This window comes from Trematomus bernacchii, unplaced genomic scaffold (assembly GCF_902827165.1).
Source record: "Trematomus bernacchii unplaced genomic scaffold, fTreBer1.1, whole genome shotgun sequence".
In the NCBI taxonomy this organism is placed as follows: Eukaryota; Metazoa; Chordata; class Actinopteri; order Perciformes; family Nototheniidae; genus Trematomus; species Trematomus bernacchii.
The window spans coordinates 19700277-19725503 of record NW_022987593.1 but is presented as its reverse complement, the minus strand read 5'-3'; the positions used below and the strand labels follow the sequence as shown (position 1 = coordinate 19725503).

General features: G+C 42.4%; 2 protein-coding genes across 2 annotated transcripts in view; both read right to left on the bottom strand.

Annotated features, from left to right (window-relative positions):
- The window catches only part of LOC117482071 (B-cell receptor CD22-like), a 1109798-nt gene that overhangs the window by 815533 nt on the left and 269038 nt on the right, over nucleotides 1-25227 (bottom strand). The gene's annotated exons all lie outside the window — the stretch shown is intronic.
- The window catches only part of cacna1ab (calcium channel, voltage-dependent, P/Q type, alpha 1A subunit, b), a 192730-nt gene continuing 179153 nt past the window's right edge, over nucleotides 11651-25227 (bottom strand). The window contains 12 exon segments of the mRNA XM_034130114.1: nucleotides 11651-12107; nucleotides 12109-12222; nucleotides 12224-12289; nucleotides 12291-12503; nucleotides 14047-14067; nucleotides 14070-14290; nucleotides 15201-15402; nucleotides 17706-17741; nucleotides 18268-18285; nucleotides 21168-21281; nucleotides 23302-23383; nucleotides 24504-24589. Coding sequence (XP_033986005.1) covers nucleotides 11766-12107; nucleotides 12109-12222; nucleotides 12224-12289; nucleotides 12291-12503; nucleotides 14047-14067; nucleotides 14070-14290; nucleotides 15201-15402; nucleotides 17706-17741; nucleotides 18268-18285; nucleotides 21168-21281; nucleotides 23302-23383; nucleotides 24504-24589 — 1515 coding nt within the window. The 3' untranslated portion in view covers nucleotides 11651-11765.

Here is a 25227-nt window from a genome sequence, read left to right as displayed (position 1 = left end):
ATGGGATAGGGTAATAACTTCATAATTAACTACATCTGAAAGCAGAAGTCTAAGGCAAATAATTGGAAGTCTCTTCAGTGAGAATGTCACAAAATGATTTTTTTTTAAAAGCCAAATTCTGGAAAAAATGGGAGAAAATGTAAAAGAATGTGAAATTTTGAAGCAAAAATGTCAAATTCTGAAAAAAAAGTCAAATTCTGAACAAAATTCATATTTGAGATGCATTGTGGGACATGTAGTTTATGGGCAACGTGCTTCTGTAAATCGGCATTTAACCGTATAATAAACGTATTATATTCTTTCAGAGCTCTGTGGGGCCACAGAAAATGAAGTCACAGGCCGGATTGGCCCCCGGGCCTTGAGTTTGACACCCCTGATCTACATGCTGATATACACCTGAACATCAGCAGGAGAGGACTCTTTAAAGTAGAGACACTACAGACTGACTATACACCTGAACATCAGCAGGAGAGGACTCTTTAAAGTATAGACACTACATACTGATATACACCTGAACATCAGCAGGAGAGGACTCTTTAAAGTAGAGACACTACATACTGATATACACCTGAACATCAGCAGGAGAGGACTCTTTAAAGTAGAGACACTACATACCGATATACACCTGAACATCAGCAGGAGAGGACTCTTTAAAGTAGAGACACTACATACTGATATACACCTGAACATCAGCAGGAGATGACTCTTTAAAGTAGAGACACTACATACTGATATACACCTGAACATCAGCAGGAGAGGACTCTTTAAAGTAGAGACACTACATACTGATATACACCTGAACATCAGCAGGAGAGGACTCTTTAAAGTAGAGACACTACATACTGATATACACCTGAACATCAGCAGGAGAGGACTCTTTAAAGTAGAGACACTACATACTGATATACACCTGAACATCAACAGGAGAGGACTCTTTAAAGTAGAGACACTACATACTGATATACACCTGAACATCAGCAGGAGAGGACTCTTTAAAGTAGAGACACTACATAGTGATATACACCTGAACATCCTGCTGTAATATGATAATGAAATAAAGCAGACAAGAGGACGGGTAGAATGCATTCTCTCTGGTTTATTCAGGTTCTTTAGGAAGAGTTCTGTTTGAAATTACAAAATGCACTGGTAGAAACAGCAGAGATAGATAGAGAAAGAAAACAGAGGGAGAGAAAGAGATGGTCAGAGAAAGAGAGGGAGAGAGAAAGAAGGGATTTCATATCCAGAATAAACGGGAATAACATCACCAGATTCAGGTTCAGGCAGCTCTTTACTCTCAAAGGGATTGTTTTCATCAAGGAAAATCTTTGTTCTCCTTCTCCCCCTTTTTTAAAATATTTTTTTTTCTTTTCTGTAATGTTAGTTTAAGTGTTTATCTATCCTTGTTGTTCCCCCACGGTTTTTCCCCGTGAAATAACTGGCAAATATAACAAACAAACATTCTTTGATTTCATCACCAAAGTCATTTCCATTTTTTTTTTATCAGGATGAATTTTTTTTTTTTTTGTCAGGTTTTTTTCCTTTTTGTTTTTAAAAATAGAAGAAAAAAAGAAACACATTGCTCTTAAAAACATCTATCTATATATTTTTACATATATATACTTTTTTCTTCATATTTATTTTTTTAATTCCTGAAGGAAATTCAAAGGCCGAATGTCAGACGGAAAAAAAAGATCACACGTTTCAAAAGCTGTTCTGAGAATATACTGTAATACAGGGGTGTCAAACTAAATTTCATTGGGGCCACATCATCATTATGGTTGCACTCAAAGGGCCGGTTGTAACTTTAAGACTATATAAAAATACATATATAAATATTTAATATATATAAAATAATGTATTATATTACATGATTGCCTCTGCATTGGATTATTATGGGATAGGGTAATAACTTCATAATTAACTACATCTGAAAGCAGAAGTCTAGGGCAAATAATTGGAAGTCTCTTCAGTGAGAATGTCACAAAATGATTTTTTTTTAAAAGCCAAATTCTGGAAAAAATGGGAAAATGTAAAAGAATGTGAAATTTTGAAGCAAAAATGTCAAATTCTGAAAAAAAAGTCAAATTCTGAACAAAATTCATATTTGAGATGCATTGTGGGACATGTAGTTATGGGCAACGTGCTTCTGTAAATCGGCATTTAACCGTATAATAAACGTTATTCATATCTTTCAGAGCTCTTGTGGGGCCACAGAAATGAAGTCACAGGCCGGATTTGGCCCCCGGGCCTTGAGTTTGACACCCCTGATCTACATGCTGATATACACCTGAACATCAGCAGGAGAGGACTCTTTAAGTAGAGACACTACAGACTGATATACACCTGAACATCAGCAGGAGAGGACTCTTTAAAGTATAGAACTACATACTGATATACACCTGAACATCAGCAGGAGAGGGACTCTTTAAAGTAGAGACACTACATACTGATATACACTCTGAACATCAGCAGGAGAGGACTCTTTAAAGTAGAGACACTACCTTACCGATATACACCTGAACATCAGCAGGAGAGGACTCTTTAAAGTAGAGACACTACATACTGATATACACCTGAACATCAGCAGGAGATGACTCTTTAAAGTAGAGACACTACATACTGATATACACCTGAACCATTAGCAGGAGAGGACTCTTTAAAGTAGAGACACTACATACTGATATACACCTGAACATCAGGCAGGAGAGGACTCTTTAAAGTAGAGACACTACATACTGATATACACCTGAACATCAGCAGGAGAGGACTCTTTAAAGTAGAGGACACTACATACTGATATACACCTGAACATCAACAGGAGAGGACTCTTCTAAAGTAGAGACACTACATACTGATATACACCTGAACATCAGCAGGAGAGGACTCTTTTAAAGTAGAGACACTAATAGTGATATACACCTGAACATCCTGCTGTAATATGATAATGAACTAAAGCAGACAATGAGGACGGGTAGAATGCATTCTCTCTGGTTTATTCAGGTTCTTTAGGAAGAGTTCTGTTTGAAATTACAAAATGCACTGGTAGAAACAGCAGAGAGATAGATAGAGAAAGAAACAGAGGGAGAGAAAGAGATGGTCAGAGAAAGAGAGGGAGAGAGAAAGAAGGGATTTCATATCCAGAATAAACGGGAATAACATCACCAGATTCAGGTTCAGGCAGCTCTTTACTCTCAAAGGGATTGTTTTTCATCAAGGAAAATCTTTGTTCTCCTTCTCCCCCTTTTTAAAATATTTTTTTTTTCTTTTCTGTAATGTTAGTTTAAGTGTTTATCTATCCTTGTTGTTCCCCCACGGTTTTTCCCCCGTGAAATAACTGGCAAATATAACAAACAAACATTCTTGATTTCATCACCAAAGTCATTTCCATTTTTTTTTATCAGGATGAATTTTTTTTTTTTTTGTCAGGTTTTTTTTTCCTTTTTTGTTTTTAAAAATAGAAGAAAAAAAGAAACACATTGCTCTTAAAAACACCTATCTATATATATTTTTACATATATATACTTTTTTCTTCATATTATTTTTTTTAATTCCTGAAGTTGACTTGTTACCCACATAGTGGCATGCACATGCACATGCAAATCTGTAATTAAATACTTCTCTTTTATCTTAAATTGCCATGTATGTTTATTTTTTCTCTTTTTTCCCCAACTTGCTGAGTGAATCCTGTATGGTTTTCTACTGTGGCACTGGTTCGGTTTCTACTGGGTCGAGTGTCGATGGTTTGCATGGTGATGAGATGAGTGGTTGCTTCGGTTCCCAATGCATCTCTGCAAAAACACCTACATTATAACTAAACCCTTTGTAGCTAGTATTTCAACTCTAGATACACATTTTGGGGTATTTGTTGCATTTTATGTCTCAAACAAGCACGTTTTGAGCAGCTCGGTTTGTCGGACCTGAAAACAGGAGGTTAAGTGGAAACCAGTAGGAACCCTAACCCTAATTGTCTTTAATCTTTGGCTAAAGTTTTGTGGAATCAAATTTCATTTAAAATCCAATAACTTCTATCAAATGAAAAGTTAGCAAAACCAAGAACAAAAGCCCATACAAAATAGTAAATCTGATTTAAGGACCCTCACATTTTCTCTGATTATACCCCAAAAACACAACAACGTTTTGATGAAGCATCAAATCTGTGCTACAAAGGGTTAAAAAGAATCCCCTGTTTATGGCATCTCGAGATGTTTTGGGAGAGATCGGCCTCCAGCGTTCGGGAGACGCTGACGTCAAAAGGTGAGTACAGATCTTCTGGAAGCAACTCGTCTTCATCGGGTTGATGGAGATGGAGAGAAATGGAAAGGGGGGAGAGATGGATGTAAGGAGAGAGGAGAGGAGAGGAGAGAGGGACCTTGGGCTTGCTTTTTTGCGAGGAATCAATTCACTGTAAATCAACACAGAGAAGTACGGAGTCCAGCAGGTATAAGAGACAAACGCTTTGATAACTTGAACATCAATGAGTATGTCATCAGTATAGAGCACATTTAGGAAGTTCTGCCGAATTTGCAAAGTGCAATATATTATATTTCTGCATGTGATTTAAGGGTGAATAAATACAATTAAGCGCATTTAGTCCTGTTGATGCTCCCTTAAAAATGCACAATGCTACATCAGAAGATGTTTCAGTACTCACTGCTCACTCTGTGTTTTGCACTAAACTGCAGACAAAGTTAGCATCTAGCTAGTAACTATCAAAGAACAAAATGTTCTCTTTTGCCGCAGACCAAAATAGAGCTAAAAGGAGTGTGAATAAGGGACTTTAATTCATCACGTGAATACAAAACACGATTCCAAATCAATGCTTACGTTGCTCTGTGTCAGTAGCTAACTGTTAGCATACACATTAGCGATGCCTGCCTTCACATTTAGTTTGTGGTTATGGCATTTCATGTTTCGGACATGGAAAGTCGTGTTCAAGGTTATTCTTGGCTTTCAATGTCAATATTAACAGTCTTTTGGCATCTATAAGTTACAGACAATTAGGTAAGCTAGTGAGCAGGGAATTCAAATGCCTAATGTCAGAGGAAAACAAACATGAAGCCAGTGGGGATATCAACATGTTCCTCATACATATAATGAAACTACAAAGAATAACATAAATTACAATATATCTTCGAAAATACTTCATACACTTTTTCCTGCCCCCAGTAAACAGATTAATGCAGTTTTGAACATACTGTATGCCTTTTTTATGCAGTGTCACATAGTGTCCACAATCTCAGTTAATAAGAAATATGTGAGAGCAATTACAAACTCAAGTGAATTAATGAAATCATCAGGAAATGCAACTGTAATACCCGCTGGACTCCTTAAAGACGTACACAAAGACGCAATCAGACTGCAGACGACTAACACACCCACACAGGCAATCAAGAACTCTTTCAAACCTCCACTGCATACAGACACCTTTCATAATGAGTGATGATGGTGAAAGCTCAATCCCACCACCTTGTGTTCATGAATGGTATTACAGGAGGAAGGGGAGATGTGAAGAAAAGAGAAAGACAGAAGAACACGATGAGTTTTTCAGAAAGTTTATGGATTATATACACAAAAGCCAAAATATACAGTGGAATGGGTGAGAGAAATGACATGATTATTTACTCCCGCCTCCACCTCCCACCCGTTCAGGGTTGAATAATGATCCCAGAGGAAAATGAGGAGTGGGGTGAGGGAAGGATGGAAGGAGATGAAGGTGGCAACAAGGACACTAAAACCTCACATGCATACTGCGATTGTCTCATTGTGTCCTGTACAGTGTAAGGCACTGAGGGTGACCTACTGTAGCTGATGTTGTCAGGACACACACACACACACACACACAACACACACACACACCACACACACACACACACACACACACACACCACACACACACACACACACACACACACACACACACACACACACACACACACACACACACACACACACACACACACACACACACACACACAATAATAAACTTACATATACACTGAACTCCACTCACTCACATATTTTCCTTATATATGCATACATTCCACTTAGTGCTGAAAACGATTAGTTAATTAATTGATTCATTGACTGTGTCATTTGATTCTGAACTTGTAATCTTAATTGCTATTTATCTATTCATATATATATAGATATTTCACATTCATAAATATGAAAATGTGTGCATGTGTGCATTATCTTTACTTATCATTTAGGGTATTGAACGTTACTTAAGGGAACATTCCATTATACCATATCGTCCCTGAATGCAAGTCATATTTTTGGCTTTTCGTAACCAAATAAACACATGTGCATGGTTTAGCTCAAAATATTATATGAACCTATAGTCCAGAAAAAAAATACAATGTGTTTGATCATGTCAAATAAATCGCCGGATTAATCAAAGATGTAAAGAATTAGTTTCAGCACACTCATGCACCACACACCTGCTTAAACACAGTCACACACACACACACACACACACACACACACACACACACACACACACACACACACACACACACACACACACACACACACACAACACACACACACCACACACACACCACACACACACACACACACACACACACACACACACACACACACACACACACACACACACACACACACACCCACACACACACACCACACACACACACACACACACACACCACACACACAGTGAATGTCTCCCTGTCGCAGCAGTGGCCCCGCCCCCCTCACAGTGGGACAGAGCCTGGGTGGGTGTGTGACGGTGACAAAATGGCTTCTGAGCATGAGGATGAGTCCGAAAAGTGGGTCCAGTGCCATTGTGAAATTGTGTGTTAACATCACTACGACTTCTGCTGCTCCCCCCCTCCCAAAAACCATCCCCCCTCCACCGCAAACAGGACCATACATCATTAAAATCTCTCTCATTTGCCTTTTGCCCCTCCCATCCTTCACTCTTGACCCCCCTCCCACACACACACACACACACACACACACACACACACACACACACACACACACACACACACAACCACACACACACACACACACACACACACACACACACACACACACACACACACACACACACACACACACACACACACACACACACACACACCTAGTGCTGTACAAAGGGGAGACCACGGCGTGGCTTCAGCTACATAAGCACAACTTTTGGCAGCACTACTGTACATTAAAACCCAGTGTAGTTTTTTTTTTAAAGAGAGCCCTTATTCGTGTTTTGTCGACGCGTTGCCTCACGACTGACCCACTGACACAATTTCACAGCCGACTGAGTGGATGGTTTGGTGCGATTGTTAGCTTTTGCTTCGTCCAAAAACGAAGAAGAACCAAAAAGAAAGATAGTCCGATGGGTGACAGAAGCCAGAGGTGAAGACACAGACAGCTGATGTTGGTAGAAGCAATGACTTAGCAAAAACTTTGCAATCCCCCCAGCCCCGTTCAAAGAAAACAACGAAAGAAAAATCAAATGTTCACTTTTTTTCCCAAAGAATGGGGTTTGTTTTCGGAAAAGCACACACACAACATGCTTTCACACAAAGGCCTTGTTGTGTGTCGGCCATTTTGGATCCGCTGTTACAATTCTGGACAAGCGAGTGGTGTCGTGGAGCCAAAATGGAGGTTGGTTTTTCCTGCCTGTCTTTCAACACGCCGGTGTCGGGGTTGGTGTGTCGGCAGATGAGGGGTCAGAGGGTGTGATGAAGTCAGTGAAAGGGGAGAAGAGGGCGGAGGGGGTCAACATTACAACGTCTGACGCCATGCCAGGTAAAACCATACAATAACTCAATCCGAGGCCTGCTTGTTTTGTAACTGACTTTTCCCTATGTTCTCTAACTAGCTAGCTAACTCTAGAGGGACCTGAGAAGTAAGCGAACTGCTTTGCACCTCTGTAAACCTCTCACTACACCGCCTGAAACTGGACCCACGACATTTCCTGGATTGACACAAAATGCCCTGCCTAACAGGCAGGTTGAAGCCAAGAGGGCTAGCTTGTTAGCAGCATCCGATAAATCAACAATGACGTCAAAAACATGAGGCTCTGATTCAAACTGTTTGGATCTCTTTTGATTTTTTTTCCGATTAGGTCATATATGGATTTCGCTACTTCAAAGCTAGCCTCTTGGCTCATCCCTCACTGTGACCCAGTCTCAAAACCACCGCTATCCCTGTTTCTAAACTAGCATGGGAGCCGGTGGGACTTGACTCTTAAGGCGTAGTGTGGTTGATGTCAACTACTATAGAGGGTAAAGGGGGGGTACTAAGGGCGAGGAGAATGGGGGGTGACAAATGTGACTCTGATACAGAAGGCACTGTGGCTCTCTAGGGGGTTTTGAGGAAAACGTCCCCACCTGTCGTAACCTTACTTAATAGAAGGTGTGGGCAGAGGGGTTATGTGTTTGCGCCCCCTTGACTCCCGCCAATCAAATAAACAATCAACGAAAAGAAAACCCCCCTATCCCCATCTTCACTACGCTATGCTCAACTACTAGGCCTGGAGGCAACACATTTCGGGAGAGGAGAGAAAACGATGAGGGAAAGGTGACAAAAGGGGTTTCACTGTGTGATGTCAAGAGGCGTGTGCAAACGAGGTGTCGATCTTTACGATTAGATTCATTTATCCGTTCTACAGTACCATATTGTTGCAGGTTTTCCTCCGAAATAATACCATGAGGATGCTTATGAGGTCTGCATAGTGTCAAAACACGTGGACTGGGGTTTGTCTTCTGGCTTATGCGAAGAAAACAGTGCGAGGTTTCAAGAGTAGCTAGATCGTCAACCGTGTCATGAGCATGAACGGTATGCAAAATAAATAAATATCTGAAACTCTAATTATACTCTGTCTGTTATCTATAACTACATCTACTGGTTTATATCTAGATTTATACGTACTTTATCATCTATATATTTATCTATACTTTATCATCTTGTCTTAAGAGTTATTGAATACTCAATAGTTATTTTCTTTCATAAAAATAAGGATGAAAATAGAAGTGTTTCTGTCTTGTAATGCCTTTAGTGTCTTCAGTGTCGCTTTCTGGCAAGCTGAAAGAACAGATGTCAAGAAAGCAAATGGACAGAAAAAGAAAAAGGTGGATGAGGAAAGAGAGGTTGGCGGATACTGTAGTGGGTTTTGGCAGAAGAGGTTTCAGCTTTGCTACAACCTCATATGATTGGATTGGGGATTTTGGTGACTGTTCTCTGGTTATCCAGACCTGAGAGAAGGGGTTGGGGGGAGGGAGGGGTCGTCAGCATTGGCACAGACAGGCAGACAGACGGACGGGCCGACAAACGGACAGATATGGCGTCTCTCAGGCTCCATCCATGTTTCCTGACTACGACTGGACTTCGTCTCTTATATCTTACAAAGATATAAGAGACAGGTATAAGTAGAGGTTTTCAGTCCAGGTCTAGAAAACAGAATGTGGCCTGGAGGCTGTCCTGTAGAGGGGGAAGGCAGGGCGGATAATGTGCGCTGATAACTGCCCCCTGGTGGCAAAAATAGAGAACAACACCCACCTAATACTGACACCAACATTGCACCACCAATACTGTGCTGTCACTGCCGGCAACTGATCGCACTACAAAACTACAGAGCCAGACAGAGGGAAAAGGTTGAGATTCTTGTTTTTGGCTGCTCGTGGAAGAATTCAACCTTGGTAGAACATTAACTTCAGGTTGGTCTGAAACCTCTGCAATGTAAAACACAAACTCTTCCACATTCTCATTGATCCGGTCTACCCCACCCTTTGAAAATGAATTCTTGATCTTTTGGGTTGGCTTGACAAGAGTACGAACCCCACACATCTTTGCACGTCAGGTACCGAAGCTCCCCTTGACTTCTACCTTCACCATTGTGTAGAGAGAGTGTATCTTAAGAGTTGCGTTACAACACGCAGCGCTGCAAAGTGGATGTTCCCAAGCCATCCTTGCCCCAAAGCATTAGGAACCCGGTAAACGTCATTGAACGGGGGGGATAAAAAACATAACGGATGTAAACAAGATGGACATAGCATACTTAAACTCCAAATAACATGACAACAAATCTACAGCAACAGTTCCATCAATCAATCAATCAATCAACAATCAATCATCAGTATCATCATCATCATTGTCATCGTCATTTTGCATTGACATTGATATCATTATTCATAACACTATCATCGTTAACAATAATAAATCAAGTGTGGTAGGAGTCCGCTTCTCTCCACTCTTTCTCCCTCTTGTTTCTCAAGCAACAAACAGGAATGTGATCCTGCAGGTCTTCCTGTCTTTTTACAGGTTGTAGACACATAGATCTAGATCAGTATCGGCAGAAGACTCAAACAAAATAGCCGACTGTCAAAAGTCCCATTTGAGATGTTAAATAGAGAAAGAGAAAGAGTGTCTGAAAGACGAGGACTTCTTTTGTAAACTTAAATGCAAAGTTTCCTATAAAGCCCCCAGGTCCCACCCACACCAGTTAGATTTCCTCTCTAGTATGTACTTAATCAATCATGCAGGTTTCCATCAAATGTTGGACTCCGAAAAAGATCAAAGGAGGTTGAGCGAATGCAACAGAAGAACCAAGCTCCAATGTCCGAAGAAGAACAAGAAGGAGAAGTAATCGATAGAAGAAATACTGAAGAAATAAGTCTTTTCCCCCATCCCTCCTCTCCTCTCCTCCGCCCTTTTCAACGTGTGATGTAATTTCCTGTCAGGTCATCCCTCACCTTTGCACCAGGTCGAGTAACTGAGGAGGAAGGGGCTTGACGAAGTGTCCGACTACCTTCTCAAGTTATCTGAGCCCACCCCCCCCCATTGCGCACTCGAAAAGGAAGTGAGCCCACACGTGCCCCACCCCCCTCCACTATCACCACTGGCGAACAGGAAGTGATGTCACACCAGCTCCGTCAGCATTAAGTGAGTCTTTAACAGTAAACAGAGATGATAAAACTCATCAAATATCAGCCAGCGCTGTGATTGGCTGGTTTTTGCAGTATAGGCGGAGCTTCCTGGTTCTGTCCCTTGGAAAGGAAAAAGGTCAAAGATAAAGTGGTTGTTCTCCCTTTTTTTCTTTTCATTGTTTGTCATGTAAAGTTTGATTTTGTTCTTCATTGTTCAAGTTTGATTTTCTGGAGGCATAGCTTGGCATGTAAGGGTTAGGGGGTCCTGGCTTTTTGTTAATTTATTTTTCTTTAAACATATCTGTTCGAGGAGCAAACTCAAAGCAGTGGACTAATTTTCAGGCTTTTACATTTAGCAGACTGGCCAGCGACAGATAGCACACATCTGACGAAACTAACCAATCACGCGACAGTCTGGGAGAAGCCCTGTTAGGGCTCATAAACCGTGATCATCGCTTTTTTGTTCCCACAACTTTCTTTTCCTTCTGCAGCCTGGCCTTGCTGGTCAAGCATAGAAATCTGGGAAGTGTAGTTCTGAGAAGGAGAGAGGTAAACTGTGCCCGGGCCTCGCCCTAGCTGTCTTGGCTGTCTCTTTTTCATTTCATCCATGTGCTGCTCTGTCACTGAAATGAGTCTTACAGAAAATCTGTAAAAAGGCTTTTTGCAGCAACCTCCACCCCCCCCCCCCCCCCCCCCGCCCCGCCCTTTTTTTTCTCATTTAGAGTCTGAAGGGTTAAGGTAGAGGGTGTCCAACCCCCATTCATATTTTCACCCCCTCTGCTTTTTTAAAAGTCTACATATCCAAGGCCAGAGCACCGGAGGCTGCTATTCTTCTCCTCTCCTGCCCTCATCCCTCGCTCCCTGTGGTTGCTAGCACCAGTCATCCTCGTCCGTCTCACTATAAGGTTCATGCAGGCCCTTGCGGGGCCCTCGAGCATGGGGGGGCCGTTGGTGTGGATGTGGTGGCACCCCGGGTGGCCCCCGCCTTATGTTGGGGAGGTGAGGATGGAGCGGTAACCATTGGGGCACCCTACGTGGATGCGGGTGAGGGGGCGGAGGGGGCCCATGGTGGGCAGTCCTAGGTGAGCGTGGGTGAGGGTGAGGATTTCCCCCATGTGGATGGGGGTTGCCATGAGAGAGACTTTGCTCGTAGGCAGGGGGCTCGTGGTGCCGCTCGTACTCGTAGTCGCGCTCATAGAAGGGCCCGTCGCCCCCTCAGGCTGTCCCCGGGCGGACCCCCGCTCCAACGGCCTCGGTGAGGTGACCTGGGGGAGCGTGGAGAGGCGAGCGCGGGGACTGGTTGCCTGGGGGAATGCGGGGAACCGTGGCAGGGATGAGGAGTCCCCCGTGCTGGGGAGACGCTTGCGTGAAGGTGGTCGATGGTGATAGCCTCTCTTCGTGGTCTGGAGGGGAGAAGTGTAGGGGGGAGGGCGGAGCGCAGTAGGCCCGGACCCTGGGGGGCCGTAGAATGGCCTTGCGGACGGCGGGGGAGTAGGTTACATGTGGACGGGGGACAGCTGGGGTCTGGGGCAGCTGGCGACGGCCTCTCCGCGGAGTGCTGGTCCCCGAGGTCGAGGGGACCGGGCTGCCGCTCACCGAACTACTGCCCTACAGCAAAATGTAAACAAGGAAAATCAAAACGCACCACAACAACAACAACAACAACAACAACAACAGAGACCAGAGTAGAGCAGAGAGGAGGTAGGTAGGGAGGTAAGGAGTAGGTAGGTAGGTAGGTAAGGTAGGTAGGTAGGTAGGTAGGTAGGTAGGTAGGTAGGTTTGTAGGGTAGATAGGTAGGTAGGTAGGTAGGTTGGTAGGTAGGTAGGTAGGTAGGTAGGTAGGTAGGTAGGTAGGTAGGTAGGTAGGTAGGTAGGTAGGTAGGTAGGTAGGTAGGTAGGTTGGTAGGTAGGTAGGTAGGTAGGTAGGTAGGTAGGGTAGATAGGTAGGTAGGTAGGTAGGTAGGTTGGTAGGTAGGTAGGTAGGTAGGTAGGTAGGTAGGTAGGTAGGTAGGTAGGTAGGTAGGTAGGTTGGTAGGTAGGTAGGTAGGTAGGTAGGTAGGTAGGTAGGTAGGTAGGTAGGTAGGTAGGTAGGTAGGTAAGGTAGGTAGGTAGGTAGGTAGGGTAGATAGGTAGGTAGGTAGGTAGGTTGGTAGGTAGGTAGGTAGGTAGGTAGGTAGGTAGGTAGGTAGGTAGGTAGGTAGGTAGGTAGGTAGGTAGGTAGGGTAGATAGGTAGGTAGGTAGGTAGGGTAGATAGATAGATATATAGATAGATAGAACACCATTGAAAATCATTCAAAAACATTGATGAGGCAAAGAATTGACATCAAGAAGCCACCACGTCACATTGAAGAAAAATGGACAGAAAGAGAAACAGTGATAAAGAAAAAAGCGTAACACAAAAAGGAGAAATTGATATCCATAAGTAGGTGTATGACTCTTCGTGAACTCTTACTCGATAATAAAAGAGTCGTTGTGGCAGGTGCTATATTGGAATTCAAACCTTACATTGTTGATCTAGTGTAAAACAAACACAGCTGGTTCTTGCATTTGATTTGCAAGAAAAATATAGATCATTTTATTTTAATACCTGACGGCTAGTTCACACTGCACGACTTTCTTGACTTGCCCAGGAGGGAGAAAAAGCCAAATGGATCGCAAGGACTTTGGTTGGAAGGGAAACCTGAAGTAGGGATCGGCCGAATAACTTTATGGATTGCCCGATACTGGACGTACATGAATTTTGGGAGAATAGATGGAAGAATAGACTTACTCATCTGGAATTGCTCCTGGTTAAAGATCAGGTAATTTGACCGTTGGGTTGCAGGTTGGTCATGTTGGGTGAAAACCACAATGACTTCAAGAAAGCAAATTGTGTAATTTGGACAATACAGCAATCTGACAACTTTGAAAGTCATTGTAGCGTGATCTTAACTAAAGAAATCCGACTGTGACTTCAAGATTGACTTAATGACAGTACAGAACATCTCAAGGCTATTTGGGCCTTGATCCAACCTGCATACACTTACACACGTTATATAAGAAACTCTACAATATAGAAATTAAGAAGAAGGAACAGTAAAAGACAGTGTTGGACAGAACTGAGAAGCTGTCCCTAATCTTGGCATTAACCTCGGTGTCTTTGGAGCCCACCTGTCTGTGTCCTCGTCCTTTCCGGCCCCCTCGCTGGGGGAGCGGGACCAGTGGCTGGTCCTGGGGGTGCCTGGGGGGTGGTAGTCGTGTCTTTCAGGGCCGTAGCGCTCCTTGTCCATGGAGCTGTGATGGTGATGGTGGTGATGGTGGTGGCGACGGTCCTTGGTCCGGCCGCGGTCCCTCTCGCGCTCCTTTGGAGGAAGGTCGCCCGACTGCGTGGTGGTGCTGAGGTCTGTGCCCAGACCTAGCAGGGAGATGCCTCAGTTTACATTTGTACATACAAGGCCCACTCTTTATTTTATCGAGAGTTATATAGAGTTTATCTAGAGGCATACAAATGAAGCCAATCCCCCTTTTTACCACCGAAATTAGCATTATCTTTTTAAAAGCGGAAACCCGCAAAAAACCCAACTTTCTGATTGCCAGTAGATGAGTATGCCTTTCAGTTGCTATGTCCAACATGCTAGGAAGCATAGTAAAGAGTACAAAGCAGTTATGGTGGTTACTTTTGTTTTTTTTCAAACTCTCTAACCAGAGTTGGTGATTGTGGAAACAGTGTAACGTGTAAAGAACAGACATTTGTTTAATTAATTGTATGCTTGTTGTTGCAGAAATACATACACATGTGCAGTCAAATTAAAGCACAGCAAATGAATGAACAGCAGCATCACTACAGCCTCTGGGAAGCAAAGGAGAGTCCTCTCCATCAGATTAGAGAACTCTCCAATTATGAATAGGATTCAGGGTATAACAGTGCCAGCCGTGTTGCATTCGCTCCACAGCTGAAGGCAGGCCATTTGCATTCACAATTAGTGGTGAAGTGGGCAATGTTCTTTTGAAGGGCTTCTCTGTGCCTAAACTTGACTTGCATACATGTAGTGAATGTGATGACAACTCTAATCTCTTCGCTCAATGAATGCACAGATTGCTGTAATCGCCTCAACAATTGAGTTGCCCTTGACTGTCCAGCATTCCCTCAACTATGACAAGGATCCATCAACTCTAGATATCTAATGACATTGTGTTTATTGTACATTCATGGAATCCAAAATTGTAAAATGCTAACACCTTTCCAGGTTTTAGGACTCATTGCTGCACCACTGAATCAGATACATGCCTTAAGATAGTATAAATGTCCGCTCTGAGTGACTCACCCGTGTCAGCGTCAGTGTATCTGGTCAGCGAGCGCTGCGAGGCCTGGTGATTCCTGTCTCTGTGCCGGCGACCTCCTCCGTGTTTCCCCTCCTCAGAAACCACCCTCTCCAGGGAGTAGTCGTCCAGCCTCACCCCCCGACCCGCACGCCCGTGGACCAGACTGGAGGTGGAGCGGCGCATCGGACTGGTGTCGGTGATGGTCTGTGAGGAGGAAGGCGCGAGTAAAAGAAAAGAAGAGAGAGAGCGATAGACAGAAAAGAGAGTGGAGGAGAGAGAAGGAAAGAAAGAGAGAATAAGAAAACAGGAAGTAAGATTTAATGCATCATGATTGGTAGTCCTCAACTCTGAGAAGGACAACCCTAGTTTCTCTTGTTGAATGAGTGTATGACTACTGCATGGCGTTGAATGTCTGTACTATTTGACCGATCCTAAATAAGATATCTGAGCATTCCTGCATCCCATTAGCTTTACCCATAGCACCTGGAACAAGCACATCTAATACCATGCGTCTTCACCATGACATGTAGGAATGAAACAGGAAGAAACAGGGAACTGACAGCAAGGAGGACAAAGGGGCAGGAGACAGAGAGCAAGCATGAAGGAGGGCTGTAGAAACCATGCCTCACATGCACCTACTACTGGAATTTTCCAGATGGCAGCCATGTTTCATTTGAATCATTGTCAAGCACATCAGGTGTTTGATGGGCAGTGGTAAACTTCTAATTTGACAAAAACATTACAGAACTTTTCCCTTAAATAGTTCTTACATTTCAGTGTGGACAGAAGGTACACATGTATTAACAGCTTGAGTGAATAAGCACATTGCTGCTTAACCAACACTATACAAGCTTGTAAAGCTGATGACTACCATATTTGACTCTCTTGTTTTGCTGACTGTTACCTAACCACATCCACACTAATTCCAAGCTAATGAAGCGTCACAGGGACTCTCTTTGAGCGTTTTCTCTCCATACATTCATCTTTTTTTCTCCATGTTTCATATGGGCTTCATACCTTACAAAAATAAAGATATTTTTGTCCAAAGACAACCACTATGTCTCCCAACAAAATGTGCATCAGTATGACTTAAATCCAATATGGCAGCCATGTGGAAAAGCTAAGCTGTCATTCCATAACCCAAAGAGTCCGGTCAAAACGCTCCGCAAGAACCCAACAGGAAAATCTTACAGGATCGATTGTTGGATTTAAAAAATACATTACAAAATAAATAAGGTTTTTATTGCTAAAAATGATATAACGTACATCTAAGTGTGGATCACAATGATGTCAGTGCAGTTGGCTTTCATTTGTATTTAAAAGGGTTGATTTAATTGTTTTGACAGAGACTTTCTGCCTGTATATTTAAAATGTACTAGAAACCTAGCAAGTACTGTATGTGTGTATATAAATACATCTAATGCATGAAGGTATTGAACACAAGATAAAAAAGTTACTTTCAGAAAACCTTAAAAAGGAACTGGCTCAAGTTTAGTTCTAGGACCCCCCTTGATTCTCCTGATGGGTTCATAACCAGACTGTGACTATGACAGGACCCCGCTGACACTCTGAACCCCCCCCCCCCCTCCCATCACCATGTGATGATATGGCACATGTCAGTCTGCAAGCAGCAGGCCAGACAAAGACTCAGACGAACACAAGAGGATTCCCCGTCCTGAGAGGAGCAACACACACACACACACACACACACCACACACACACACACACCACACACACACACACACACACACACACACACACACACACACACACACACACACACACACACACACACACACACACACACACCACAACACCACACACACACACACACACACCACACACACACACACACACACAAGCAGAACTCGAGGAAATCTCTTCACGAAGAACAAACAATGAGAAGCAGAGCAACCTCAACACGAGCAAACACGAGAGAGAGAGAGAGAGAGAGAGAGAGAGAGAGAGAGAGAGGAGAGAGAGAGAGAGAGAGAGAGAGAGAGAGAGAGAGAGAGAGAGAGAGAGAGAGAGAGAGAGAGAGGGAGCTTGAAGATAAGCTGACAGGACAGATAGAGAAGTTTGAGCTGTGATCAAAGTAGATCTGATAAGTGACATTAGGACATGTTTCATTCAAAACCAGGTGGGCGGATTCACTGCAGCAACACCATTCAGATGGTGTCTCTATATAGTTGCAGCAAATAACATCTTCTGGGCTGTTTTTCATGTGACCGGCAAAACAATATGCAAACCATATTATTCAAATATTTATTGATTGAATAATTTTTAGTCGTCCTGAATATGCCTAAAGACATTAAAGCTTAAAAAACATGCAACTATCACCATCCTAATTGTCCTATACTGCAGTTAAATCCCATCACATGGCGTCCTCCGCGAGGGGCAAACAACCCCCGCTAAAAACTACATTTGAGGTCAGATCCAGTTTGAAAAGTGATTGACAGAGAGAAAGAAGACAGAGAGAAGGAGAGGAGATAGAGAGAAGTACATACACTGAGGTTATTTCCACGAGGCCTGTGTCTCCTCCGCTGCAGAGCAGGCAAACACAGAGATGATACGTAGAGCAGAGCGTAAACACACACACACACACACCACACACACACACGCACACACACACGCACACACACACACACACACACACGCGCACGCACACGCACAGAGAGCATTGGTCCGACAAAGCAAAGCCGCCAGGACCAAAAGAGAATAGAGAGAGAAATGTATAAAAGAAATCAGAGATATGAGAAAGGGGAAAATCGGAGGAGATACAATTTTTTTTTGGAGGAAGGAGATGAAGGGAGGGATGAAATACACATTACAGGGGAACAACAGGTAAATAATGATAGGTGATAAAGGGGGGGGGGCACAGAGAGGAGAAAGAGAGAAAACCCAGTTAATTTAAAGGCCAGTGCACACACATAAGAGCGAGGTGCCAGTGAGCGAGAGGACACACACACGCACACGCAGACACACACGCAGACACACACACACACACACGCACGCACACGCGCACACGCACACACACACACACACACACACACACACACACACACTTACCGAAACAGCATGAGCTCTCTGTAAGGCAGAGCAGTGTTAGAAGGCAGTAAGTAACAGTGTATGGACACACACACATAAACTGTAAATACAACACACACACACACACACACACACACCGACGCAAACACACACACAGGACATTTTCTACACCTTTATTCATGTGGAGCTATTTATCTATTTATACTCGTCACGATGTGCACTGAGGAGTAGTTGTGTTCAAATCTACACACAGAAATCTAAGGTAGTGTTTGTTTCAATGAGCGTGGACTTTTACAAAAAGAGTGGAGTCAAAAATATAAAAGTGGAGTAAAGAAAACAGATGTCCTGGTGTCATTAATTGAGAGTATTAACACGTGTGTAGGAACCACGCACACTTTTATATTTATTAAGAGAGTGTTTTAAAGAGATAACACTCTTCAAAACACACTCATCAACCCCACCCATTGCACGATACAAATATTAAGAATAAGTATGAATGTCACTGACACCTCTTATACACTCTCCTCTAAATGTTCATACAGAAACCATGGAGTAACCAGCATACCAGAGTGAGAGCAACATGAGATATGGAATGAATGTGTGTGAGTGTGTGTGTGTGAAACTGCAGCCAGAGGCTTCGTGGTAAATGGAAATTATTTAGTTACATAAGAACATATAATTTAAATTCAAATTGACTAGGTCTAGAAACCATTTGTCCACAAGATGTAAATACATGGACCGTTTTCAGGCTATTTCTCTGTGTCCTGCACCATTTTCTGTTTGAGGTTAAGTAGAAAGTGCCACAGGGGTTCTCAAACTTTTTGTTCATGTGGACCACTATTTATTATCAAGGATTTTCGCGGACCACCTCATATGCAAACCGTAAAAATAAGTACATATATAAACGTAGTGCCAGATTCCAAGATTGACGGCGAACGTTAGCTGGTTTTAGGCTCTCGTTAGCCAGTGTCTCGTAGCACAGAACGCATACTGGCAAAGGCTCATCTTCAGTGCCTGTGTAGTAGATGCCTCCGACTCACTCTCATTATCTTCATTAACGGTAACGTTAACCTGTTTTCTCTTCAGAGAACCTGATGCTAGCCACCGATCGCGCACACGTAACCATGGGTAACCAGTGGTGAAATTAAGTGTTGTCCATAATTAACAATAACAAATATCTGCGTTTTGACACTACGTTTATGTACTATGTACAGTTTGCATATGAGGTGTTTTTTTTTTTTTTTTTTTTTCACGGACCACCTGCAGTACCCTCGCGGACCACCAGTGGACCACAGTTTGAGAAGCGCTGCTCTAACACACTGAATCCACCAAAGAATGGCACAATATGAAACGCTTGACTTTCTTTTGATCTCACCAAATGCATTTGCAGTTCAAATTAAAGGTTGAAATTGGAAATCTAAGCACAAACTTCTACAATAACACATCTGAGAAGTCAACGCCGGGTCAGTTCGATGAAGCCAATGATCCAGAAGCCCCGGTTGAAACCAAAGTACCACACAAATAATCTCCAAATACAATTTATTAGCAACCTATGCATGGGGTTGCATTTGTTTCGCATGTTTTTTTAAGAAGCACACGCTTGTATTTTCAGTTTTGATGAGAGGATGTACCTCTGGCCGCAGTTCACACAGGACAGACACACCAAGGATTGAATGGAAATGGATTTGGGAGCAGGGGATGTTTGGAAGGTATTCTATAGTCTTCTAGATATATTTGTACACACATCTAGACCACTTATCCAGCCCTCCGACCCTTTTTGTTTGCATTGGGTCGGCTGCTGGATAAGGGAGGGTAGGAGTGAGGAAAGAGGAGGTGAAGGGAAGGAGGGAAGGAGGGAGGGAGATTTGACAGATGGAAGTGAATTTACAAAAGTCTCACTGATTCTTTGCATCCTGATAAACATTTAGTAGGAAGTGAGCCATGTTTCCTATGCAGAGAACTAGAGCAACGAAATAAAATGACACACACGTACTTTGTCTAATATCTATCTAATATATCTATACTTTATTAATCACATTTTTCTATGACTAAATATGAGTTTCTTCATTTTTTTGCTATCTATCTTGATTTTTTGTGGTTACTACGAATGTCCAGTTACGTGTTGATTTCCAAGTGTGCAGATGCAACACATGTATTTTCCAAATAAACAGGGAACACCTGGTTGTATAGGTTATATTACAAGTAAGTTAACGTTTGGGTTATAAGGAAAGTTGCATAACATTACATCACATCACTTACAATAAGTGCTGAAACCATAAAGACTCAAACTCTGAACAACAAGGAAAGTGCAGATATATTCACTTCAAGCAAGTCATATGGTGGTGAATTAGTTACAAGGCCTAAAATAACTCAACAAGTGCTTCACTGCGGAAGTAACTAGACTAATATTTTATTATTATTTATACTATTTGATTACACAGGTTTGAGAACAGCTTAAACAAATCTGATATCAAACTAGTTGACGAATAAAAACCCCCCTAAAAATGTGTTTTTTTATTCAAACGTATGTACAGTACAGTTACTTTTGTATATAGACACTTCTTGCACTATTTGTATTTACTTGCACATCTCAAAACATTCTCTTGCACTATTTTATCTGTTCTATTTGTTGTATGTCCTATATATACGGAGCCTGTGACTTAAGTTTTTTATTGCCATACCTACACTGTAGCTAATGACAATAACGCCTTGAAACTTGCAAGTATACAGTATAGGCTGTTTGTATTTAAACGGAGGGGGTTTGGTTCATACGAGGCTCAGTTCTCTTCTCTGTTTCAGATGCAAGGAGAGACTTTTCCCATTCACTTCAACTGTCCTGCTAACAGGGGTAATGATGGAGGATGATGATGATGATGGGGGGGGGGGGGGCGGGTGGGTGGTGGTGGGATGAAGGTGCTCACTTGGTTGTCTGCCGAGAGGCGGGGCATGGAGAGGGTCCGCCCGTGCCCATCCATTGGGTGATAGGGCTCAGTGTCGGAGTACCCGTCCCGCCCCATCTCCCTCATTTCTACCGTCTGTAAAACACAACGAGAGGGGCGTGACCGCTGTCCGCTGAGGGGGCGTCGACTAAATGAGGGAGGGGCCAACTAACGACATGAAACAGATTCAATGATGAAGGGCTATCACGATATCAGATTGGCACTATACGATTACCGTGACTTAAAGAATTCACAATATTTTTGCAATATCTTTAAAACAAAATTGCTATTTTTTGTGTTTGTCAAGTTTAGGGAGATGGATGGAAAAAGGGAGTAACCTTAGCTGTACAAAAAGCGTGCAAAGATATATAAATTATTTAAGAGGCATTCTATCATTTATTTTATTATGATATCATGGTTAATGCACATTTGGGTATATCGCGACAGCCCTACAATGATGTACGGGGAAAAGTTTCTTATATTCCTTTTCAATTACAGTAATAAAAGATTACAATTGCGTTTTGCAACCTTTGTTGTGTTGAAGAATACACATTTAAAATGGGGTGGTTGTTGGATGGATTATGTCCGCTGAGGGGGGGGGAGGTGGAGTCGACTAAATGAGGGAGGGGCCAACTAACGACATGAAACAGGTTCAATGATGTAGGGCTATCACGATATCAGATTTGCACTGTACGATTACCGTGACTTAAATAATTCTCATTTTTTTTGTGAGATATCTTTTTTAAAAAAAATGGCTTTGTTGTGTGTTTTGTCAAGTGTAGGGAGATGTTCTTATTTGGAAACATTGGGGATGAATCTGCCAACTGAATAATCCAAAACTGGGGCTGGAAACTCTTCAAAGAAACAACCAAATCCTTCTAAACTGTTTGTACATTAGTGGTTGGGGGGTTGTAGAGAGAGATGAGGGACTGGGAGAGGACGTCCCAACAGACACGTGGAAGTAAGGGTTGCAGCGATGAGGAGAGCCGGTACATCACAAAACACATCTACCAACTCCTAGCCAAGGACTCAAGAGGACGTTGAAGAGTGTACAGAAACCATGAGGGAGGAGGAACATGTTGTGAGAGAATAAATAAAGATCTCAAAGGACAGAGAGACACCACGAGAAGTGTCTGAGAAGCTCCAGGCCTGAACTCTGACATTGTGATGATGTTGGGCTTAAACACAGCATGCCTTCATTAGTTTGAATAAGCCACATGATATCACCAATAACACACAACCTTCATATTTTGATGGACTGTAACTTAAAAAAGTTAGCCCACAAAATGTTAAGCTGCTAATAGTGTTAGCTAGCTAGGATAAAGACATTAGCCAATTAGCTGAAATTATTACAGTAAGTGATTTTCATTACGATTTAACTAGTAGGTAACATCATGTAAAGCAACAAATAACTTATATTAACTTAAAGACTGTTGTTGATATTATTAGCAATAATGTCTCTTGTCGTTTTCCTGTTTGCTAACGCTCACATTGTAACATTAGCATAACGAGCTAACCAATTTCAAACTCCCAGGGTTTTGTATAAGTACGTTCTGCAGAAGATTGGGTTTTAGAGGCAATACCAATATGGTTTTTACTTTTTCACTCAGTCACGTCCCTCTCCTTGACAGGCTGTGCTTTTGAATATAGGCTCTCTTACTAAAATCAAAGAGTACGGAGTAATTTGTTTTCTTTATGAATTGAATTGACGAATAACTGTTACGCCTAAAATACATTGAGTAGTTAATATTGGGTAGGTTGCGCCAATTAAGCTCCATAATTTGTTAATGGGATTGCCTTTCCGACAGGTGGAGAGACTTTAAATAATTTAACATTGTGTTGATAAAATGCTGTGTTTTTTATGTGAAGTTTAAACACTGTAATAGTTTTGAGGGTTTTAATATCTGAATTGCAAAAAGATTCTTCCCGCTACCATAATATTTCCTGCAAACAAAATAGCTGCGTAACCAAAACCATTATTGATTGCACTCAAATGCTTTTACTAGACTGAAAGGTAACCGGCATGGTCGTAGACGAGCTGTGTGTGAGCGGAGAACTCGCTGGTCTTGAATTGGTGTGTTACCATGTTGGCGACATGCTTGTTTGCTCATCATACCTGCGGGTTGTGACGGTTGTCGTGCAGATCGTCGGGTGGTAGGGGCGGTCGGGGGCTCTCAATCATGACATCCTCGGGAGGTCTGACACACACACACACACACACACACACACACACACACACACACACACACACACACACACCACACACACACACACACACACACACACAACACACACACACACACACACACACACACACACACACACACACACACACACACACACAATTCAGAGGATTACAAATCAGGGAACTCAAGGACTCAGCGTCAACTAGCAGTCAAACGACATCTTTGACGAATGGAGAGGCTGACTTTAAGAATGGTCTGTGTATGAATTTGGTTGTGATATGGAATCTCTTGAAAGCTGGTATTTATATTATATAGAATTTAATTTCTCGTAAACGCACACTTAAAACAATTGGTTATCTCCCATCAACAGTGTACTCTGTACGGTCGCCTTTTGAGAACATTTGGGCAACATTGGGAACATTCAGGTTAAGCTGAAAAGCAGGGGTGTCCAACATTTTTTCACCGAGGGCCACATACAGAAAAATATACGAAGGGCTGGGCCGCTCACTAGAGGTATATCGCCTCATAAGTTCAGTTATAAGTTAGCAAAATCAATCAAATGTAGGTAGATGATGCTTGTGAGTGTTGGCAGCTCACCCCTTAAAACAGAAGCCTCAGATTGATTATAATAAGGAGAAATAGGAAGGGTGTATTTCAAGCTTGTAAATAAGTCATTGGGCTTTTTTCTTATCAACTAAGATATGTTAGAAAATGTTTCCAACTTTAATTGACTGACTATATTTGAAAAGTGGTCTTATTAACACATGAATACTAATGTGTAATATATGTTTACATTTACATTTAAGAAGTACAATATAAGACAAGCACAAGTTTCATTTGTGGGCCATATTCCATTATACTTATTGAATTTGCTAAGGGCCGATTCTTGGACACCCCTGCTGTAAATGATCAGTGTACCAAATTATAAATCCAACCATTACTTTTTAAACCCTGGTTAAAGCGCTTAAGCTGTCAGACAGCTGAGGTCCGGAGTAAATAACCTTGATAAATGACCTTCCTGAAATATTATGTGGTAATTTTAAGCATACCTTATGAATGCATTAATGATTACATTAAATAGGTGTGTGAAATACGTCCGTGCAGTCTCACGCTTCCTCCACAGTGTACTCACATGCTGGTGTTGTTGTCTGGTTGGATGCTGGGGAGGCCGTTGGGACCCTGACCCCCATCCGTGCCCTCAGAGGGCGGCTCCATGCGCTGAAACATTAATGGCGTTCGGTTCTGTGTGAGATACACGACATGGCCTGCAGGCTGGCATCAGGCACACTCAGGGAGCAGACACAGGACACAAACACAGGATGCACTCGCAGCATGCACCCACACGAGGGCGCCATCGGCATACACATGGCTGTGGGTATCCAAGGTAAAGTTCCCTGCCAGACTGCTGATCTGGGATCTGCTAACCACACTTAAGTGTTTAAGGGGAAACTATATATTGATTGGTTTCTTCATATCAGTTTGGGCTTATGTTCGGGGACAGAAAGCTGATCCCAGATCTGAATCAGAGGGAAACTTCTACCTTAGGCATTTAAGGTAAGATTTTTCTTAAATTACACATCTTGGACCAGATTACCGTACTCATGAAACAAATAATCAAACAATATGATTTACTCAAAATTCATAGTTCAACAATATGTGTGACCCTTAATTATTTTGAGTAATATGCCATTTTGTGGGAAGAGGACATCTGAACTTGAACTAGTTGTATTAAAAAACAACTGTAGCTTTCATGAGGTCTGTGGTCAGGAGGATTTCCTTCTAGGGGACCCTGGGTAATGGAGTCCTCCTTAAAAGTGGCTTAAAGTTGATAGTTTGTGACTGCTAGAGTTTTGTCA